Source organism: Coenobita brevimanus, chromosome 102, assembly GCF_032717465.1.
Source record: "Coenobita brevimanus isolate Jiangsu-jjx chromosome 102, ASM3271746v2, whole genome shotgun sequence".
NCBI classification, from domain to species: Eukaryota; Metazoa; Arthropoda; class Malacostraca; order Decapoda; family Coenobitidae; genus Coenobita; species Coenobita brevimanus.
Window position 1 is genome coordinate 35,826,787 of NC_137055.1, and position 7,500 is coordinate 35,834,286.

The 7,500-nt window shown below is 47.0% G+C and overlaps 1 protein-coding gene across 4 annotated transcripts in view; it reads left to right on the top strand.

The window, feature by feature from the left end:
• pum (pumilio) overlaps nucleotides 1-7,500 on the top strand; it is a 494,630-nt gene that overhangs the window by 47,120 nt on the left and 440,010 nt on the right. Inside the window, exon 1 of one of the 4 annotated variants that reach the window (XM_080284660.1) lies at nucleotides 5,292-5,429. The exons of the other annotated variants lie outside the window; for them this stretch is intronic. Within the exon in view, the coding sequence (XP_080140786.1) occupies nucleotides 5,406-5,429 (24 nt within the window). The 5' untranslated portion in view covers nucleotides 5,292-5,405. Of the gene's footprint in view, nucleotides 1-5,291; nucleotides 5,430-7,500 lie in introns of those variants that run through there. 4 annotated transcript variants of the gene reach the window in all.

The window sequence follows — 7,500 nt, forward strand, 5'->3', positions numbered from 1 at the left end:
GACGGATACATAGATAAATCGATAGACAGATGGTAGACAGAGACGGACGGATGGATAGGTAGATAGATAGATAGATAGACGCGATAGATACATAGACAGACAGGCAGACAGAACAGACAGCAAGGCAGAATTAGGTGAAAGGTAGAGATAGAAAAGTGACAGAAGCCATATTGATTTTGCTAAGGGATGCAGATAGATAGATAGATAGATAGACGGAGAAACAGATAAAAGACAAGGATAGGCAGAAGGACAAATAGATAGTCTGCTTGGAGAGACTGGAGAAAAAGAATCTGTCAAAGGTTAGAGAGAGAGAGAGAGAGAGAGAGTCTTATCTGATAGTGAATTATGGTGGAAGTGATAACGGGAGAGAATTTCGTTTACCGCGTGTGTGTGTGTGTGTGTGTGTGTTTGTGTGTGTGAGAGAGAGAGAGAGAGAGAGGTTAATGTTGGAAGTTAGACAAGTGTGGGGTGAGGCAAGTGAGGAGTGACGCAGGTGTGATGATAGGTGAGGCAGGTGAGGAAAGGTCTGATTATAGGTGAGGCAGTTAATGAAACAGCTGGTTATAGGTAAGGCAGGTGAGGGTAAATAAGCAGGTAGGCAAGGAGGAAGGCAGGCAGGTGAGGGTATTGAGTGAAACTGATAGGTTAGGCAGGTAGATAAGTATATGAGATAAGTGACGAATAAGTGGGTTAGGCAGGTATGCAGGCAGGTAGGATGGTAGGTAAGTGAGGCAGGCAGGCAGGTATTTAATATGAGACAGGTGAGGAGTGAGGCAGAAAGGTAGGCAGGTGAGAGGTGTGGAGTGAGACTAATGGTGGTTGAGGCAGGTGGGCAGGCATGCAGAAAGATTGGCATGTGAGGCAGGTAGACAGGCAGACAGATGAAGAGGAAGGCAGGGAGGCAGGCAGACAGGTAGGTGAGGCGGGGTTGAGGGCAGCACATACCTTATTGATATTCCCACAACACCTCACCTTTGGCATTTAGGACGCAACCCCACCTTCCCACCCCACAGCCCAACCCCACAGCCCCACCCCCCTTAACACACACACACACACACACACCTAGCCCCTCATCCCCATCCCTCTCAGTACCTCACATCCACCCCACCTACCCACCTCACTTCCCAAACTCCCCAACCTCACCATTCTTAACCCCTTACTCCCACCCGCACCCCCTTTCCCACCCCACAGTCCAACCTCCAGCCTTTTTCCGTAACCCCAGTCCACCCCTTCCCACTCCTATCAGTCCCCCAGCCCCAACCCTTAGCCCCTCTCCAGTCACCCCAACCCTCCCCACCCCACTCTCCAACCCCCAGCTTCCCATCCCCCTCTTCCACCCCCTTTAACCCCTTATCGCACCCCTTCCTTCCCATCCCACTCTCCCAACCTCCCGCCTCCTCCAACCTCTTTAATTTCTCCAAACTTAACACTGATGGCCAACCTCACCGTGAAACCTCATCTCCCTTCACCTGACAATCCCTGATCTCACCTCACCTCACCTCAGTGTCCCCTCGTCTCATCTTAACGTGGCTAACCTCACCTTCAAACCTCCTGTCTCCTCACCTCACTTTATGTTACCTCACCTTACCTTAGCGAACCTCCCAGTGCATTCCCGCCCCATCCCATCCCATCCCATCCCATCCCATCCCATCCCATCCCATCCCAACCCACAATCACATCCATAACCATAACCCATCCCAGCCAAACCCATCCCATCCCACCTCAGTCTAACTCACCCCATCCCATCCCATCCCATCCCATCCTTATCCCCACCGTCACCTTCATTGCACATTCATTCATTATTCCATTTGTCATTCATCAATCACTCGTTCCAAACCCACTTACCCATCACTTTGCCTTAGTCTGCTTCCATCTCTCTCACTTATCCCTTTCTCAGGTAAAGCGGCTGACGGGCAGGTGGATAGATAGCGTAGTAGATAGACAGGTGTTCAGATAGATTGATGGACAGGTACAGTAGATAGATATGTAATGGATAGATAGGTTGGTAGATAGATAGGTATATAAAAGGATTACAGTTTTTCTGGTATTCCTTCTCATTTTTTTCCTGCCAGTTTCGGGAGGGTTTGGTGGGTGGGGGAGAGCCTTCAACTTTATTATCCTTGTCTTATTCTAGTAGTTTAGTTACCCTTGTAGAAGCTGCATAGCATACATCTTTATTCTCTCTCTCTCTCTCTCTCTCTCTCTCTCTCTCTCTCATAAACATTCCCATTCACTCTCTCCCTCTCATTCGCTCTCTCTCACTCTCATTCACTCTCCCTCTCTCACACGTTCCCCTCCTTCACATCCGCTTACTGATTGTCTTCATCCCACGCTCTCTCTCTCTCTCTCTCTCTCTATCATCATCATCATCATCATCATCATCATCTCGCACTCCCCTTCCGTCCTACCTTCCTCTTTTCTTTCATCTCCTCTTTCTCTCTCTCCCTCTCCCTCTTTTTCTCCTTCTTCTCTTCTTTCCATCCTTCACTCTTTCTTTCTTCCAGTTATACACACTACCTCTCTCTCCCTTCTTTCTTATTTTCTCACTTTTTCTCTTCCTTTCTCTTTTTCTGTTTTCTTCTGCGTCTTCTTCGGTCACACAGCTCCTCGTCCTCCTCCTCCTCCTCCTTCTCCTCCTCCTCCTCGTCCTCCTCCTCCTCCTCCTCCTCCTCCTCGTGTTTTTCCAGTTTCCCCTTCTCCCTCACTCACTAATCATCCCTTCCTCTCTCTTCTCCTCTCATCCGACCTCCCCCTCCCTCATTTTATCTTCTACCTCTCTCCCTCTTCTTTTATGCTCTCTCTCTCTCTCTCTCTCTCTGGCTTTCTTCTTCTTCTTCTTTGCAACTCAAGGTCACAAAAGCCAACCACTCCTCTTCCGATCTTCTTCTCCCCTCCCTTTTTCCTCCCCTCCCCTCCCTTCCCATCTGTTCCATTTCTCTTCCCCTCCCTTTCCCCTCCCCCCCCACTCTCATCTTCCATCCCTTCCAGTCCCATCTGTTCTATTCTGCCTTATTTTTCTCCTTATCCTTCCCTTCCTTCCCCTCTTCTTTCCCGTCCCTTCCTTCCCTTCCCTTCCTTTCCCTTCCCTTCCCTTCCCTTCCCTTCCCTTCCCATCCCTTCCCTTCCAATCCATTATTGCTTTCTTCTCTCGCACTCTTTTCTGCTACTTTCTTCTTCCCCTCTCCTCCCCTCCCCTCCCCTCTCTACCCCACTTTCTCTCCCTCCCTCCTTTCCTCTCCTCGTCCTTCCTTTTCCCTCTCTTCCCATCCTTTCTCTTCCTCACCCTTCCCCTCTCCTTCTCACTTTCCCCCTCTCTTTCTCTTTCTTCCCCTCTCTTTCCCTCTCCTCATCTAAGTAAGGAATGGTTGGAAGAAAGAGGGGGAGAAGAACGTGGAGCAAAAAATGAAGGAGGAAGGTAGGAGAGAAAATTGTGTGTGTGTGTGTGTGTGTGTGTGTGTGTGTGTCTTTGAGAGAGAGAGAGAGAGAGAGAGAGATTATGTAATATTTAAAGCTCGCTCAGTCTTTCTGGGACAGTTTAAAGACGGAGGTTAGAAAATAAATGAATAAGTATTTACCTAAACAAATGTAAGTCGATAGATAAAGGGAAGTAAGAAAGAATAGATAACAAAGAAAAGAAAGAAAGAAAGAAAATGAAAGACTAGCACAAAGACAGCAGACACTGAGAATGCCTAAATGAATCTGGGATGCGTCTCTCTCTCTCTCTCTCTCTCTCTCTCTCTCTCTCTCTCTCTCTCTCTCTCTCTCAAATCTAGTGAAGTAGCTGAGGTTAAAGATAGGAAGGTGAGGCAAGGAAAGGGTTAGGCAGGAAGAAGTTAAGTGAGGCAGATGGGGTTGGGAGGATGTTAGGCAGGAAGAGGTTGTGAGGCAGGTGTTGGTTGGGGGGGGGGAGTAAGGCATGTGGGTTTGGGTAGGGGTAAGGCAGGTGGGTTTGAGAAGGGGTAAGGCAGGCGGGGTTGGGAAGGAGTGAGGCAGGCGGGGTTGGGAAAGGGTGAGGCAGGCGGGGTTGGGTGAGGCAGGTCAAGTGAAGTGAGGTTAGGAAAGAATGAGCCTGACGAGGTGGGGGTCGGGTGGAGGGTGGGGTTGGGTGGGGTGGGATGAGGCGAGGTGAGGTAATATAAAGTGGGATGGGGTGGGGTTGGGAGGGGAGGGGGTGTAGGCGTTACATATTGACTAGAAAGGTATGCAGTGCTACAGGTGGGGGAAGACAGGTAGGTAGATTGGTTAATGAGTTGGTGTATAGATTGGTACATGGATACAGATAGGGATGTGGTTCAGTAAGTAGGAAGGTAAGTAGATATAGACAGATAGGAAGGCAGACAGGTGTGGGAGTAGACAGGTATGGGGGCAGACAGGTATGGGGAATGAGGTTCAAGAGATGTGGGGCAGACGGATGTGGGGGCAGACAGGTATGGGGAATGAGGTTCAAGAGATGTGGAGCAGACAGGTGTGGGTGTTGGAGGGGGTGCAGGTGTGACGGGAGAGTAGTGGCAGGACAGGTGTGGGTATATGCGTGTACGTTGCAAGGTAGGAGTGTGGAAGTACAGGTGTGGCGTATGGCAAGGCAGGTGTGTATGCAGCTGTGGTGTGAGGACGGGAAGGTGTGTGGCATATTGTATTAACCGAATTTCTCATTGTTTTTAAGAACCATTTATCCAGTCGTATTGTCCAACCGTTTTTAACCGTTTTCTCAGCCGTTTCAACAGTTTTTCCAGCCCCATTTATCAACCGTTTTAACCGTTTTTCCAACCGTATTTCTCAACCGTTTTAACCGTTTTTCCCAACCTTTTTTTTCTTATGTGATTCGATGGTGCAGTTTGTATTTCCCGTTGGTTCTTTTATATGCCTTATTTATAGTCTGTTCTACGTTTGACAGTGCAAGCAACTGAACTGTCACCCTTCAGTCCCTCTAGGCAGCCAGCCAGTGTCATAGCACCTGTCAGAATTCATAGTTCCCGCCTGCTACATCTCGGGAGTGGCGAAGCAGACGAAATTCCTGGAAAATGTGTCCCGTGAAATAGTGCATCTAGATTTTATACATGAGGCCTTTCGTGAGCCGGATTGTGGTCGACCGTGATGCTTTGGCCATGAAGGGATGAATTTACTCCATTCTTAGCGACTTGGGGGATGCTTTGGACGCTATTGGAGGCTGGGAAAGAGTGTTGTTATGGGGAGATATTTGGCGGGCAGGCGAGGTGCGCAACCGGGGAACGCGCAGGGGCTCTCTCTCAGCTCTGGTCCCGTCTTTGTCTTCAGTCTGGTCCCAGATTGATCATGGAGTGAGGGAAGAGCGCGTGGCCCTTGTGTGATAAGCGCCTTTTTTGTGTATTATTTGTAAATAGTTCCCGAGAGCTGTGTATTATAGTGTGTACATTTGGAATCGAAGCATGCGGGAGTTGAAGGAAGAGATGGTGAGTAGAAATTACGAGTTTGTGTGTAAAGCGCGGGAAGCGAGTGCAACAAGTTATGCGTGGGGAGCGGCGGCCATGTTGGGATCCTCTCTCCAGCTCCTCTCATAGCTGTGAACCAACCCACTTTAACCCCTCTGTCAGAAGTATTCCATCCTATTTTACACGCTAAAGGAAATTCTGGGGTGGCGTGAGTGTATAGTGAGTGTGGGGACGTTGACAGGAGGAGTTCAGCGTGGACGTGTGGTGAGAGACGGGGATCGAGGAGACGAGACGGGGGAATCGGAGAGGTTGGCATCCCTGTCTCCCCAGGCGATGCCATGTTGGGAGATGTCCTGTGCGGGGAGATGCTCTTTTGTGAATGTCCCTTGGTAAACACAACACCTAGCCTCCCTTAAATAGAAGAATGTGGCCGACCTTTAGTGACTTTGAGGGAAATATTGGCGGGAATCTGGTTTTTTAAGAAGGTGGTTGTGTGATCGACTGTGTTCTCGACGGAGCGGCCAGGTGTATGATTCACGGCACCCGATGCTCACTTTAGAGCCTCCTGTTTTACCTCTTGTTATCCAGCTTGAAACGAACGCAAGTGAAAGGGTCGGTTGTAATAATAGGAGTAGTTTGAGTAAAGTGAGGGAGGTTGGGGTAAAATTCAGGTGGGATTTTGGAAGGGGAGCCATGCGCACGGAACAACTAGCACAGCTTCCCCCACACACACCGGCGTGACGTGAGGAGCTGCACGGCTGGGGCTCCCCTGAAAATGCTAGAAAGTAAATAAATAAAATGAAATATATGAGATACCAGCAGTTTACCAGTCCACTACGCCAATAATTCCATGTGTACGGCAGCCTTAAGTATAGATGCACAGTTGAGGTGCCCCAGTCAACTGTAGGAACAAAGAAAGTTTAAAATATGAGACAAATGGAGTGGAAAATATGTTGTTTGTACCACGAGGCATAAAGTACCGCCACGTCTCTTCATTTAGGCAGCAGTACGAGGTTTTAAAATTTTTCTGGTTTTTGAGAAGTTTTTGTTATATATTCTGCTGTACTTTGGGTTTAATTTTTGCTACTTCGTCATGGATTTTGGGTGTGCAGGAAGCTAATGCGGTAACTTAATTTGAGTACCGGTGTGAGGCTATGATTCTCCCAGTATTCTGGATATTAAAACCAGCCTTACAAGTCGGTTTAGCCTGTTACATAACGAGCCTGGGAAACAAGATAGGCGATTGTGCCGTGGTGTTACATAATTTAGTCTTTGGATTATTTTTTTATTCTTTGATGTGACTAAGTTCTGTGTTCTAAGTAATATGGGAGGCCTCGTGACGTTTCCTCCTAAGTGATTTATTTTGCATACTACACCATGGCATTCTCGTGATATCAATTTAGTACAGACAGATTTTCCAAGTAACATACAAGAGGATGTTGGGGTTTGATGTGCAGACAAAATCGCTAAGGAAAAGGTGTGAAGAAAAACCCAAAGCTACATACAATACGGCCCTTTATTTATTTCCATTATTTATTGATGTATTTCCCTGGTGTACGGTACAGATAGAAAGTCGTTAAGTGTTTCCGTACTGTGTTATGTTGGAGTTTGTAATAGATGTGATCATACCGTACGTGAAGTGCTAAAGTACTGAATTGAGTTTTGTTAACTGATGACGAATTAAAAAGTTTTCTGATTTTATGTTGATGATCGTCCCGTATCGTGACTAAAACTAATTTATTATTATTACCTTTGCGGGATTAGGGCGTCGGGCTATAGATATATTATTATTATTATCATTTATTATTATTAGTTATTATTTTATGATTATTACTGTTATTATTATTATTATTATTATTATTATTATTTGCCAGTAAACAGAAGGAAAATGGCTAGAGTCTATAGATTAATTTTGGCGATTTTCATGCGTACTTCAAGAAAATTACCTTATGTACAAGTAGATGTCGTGGCTAAGGTCATTGAGAGTTGAGATGGACAGCGTGGAGCCTTGTTTTATTCGTATTTAATAGATAACAAAGCAGAGAAACGCACAATTAACCTTGGCGTTTTAGATATTATTGGCCAGCTTAAG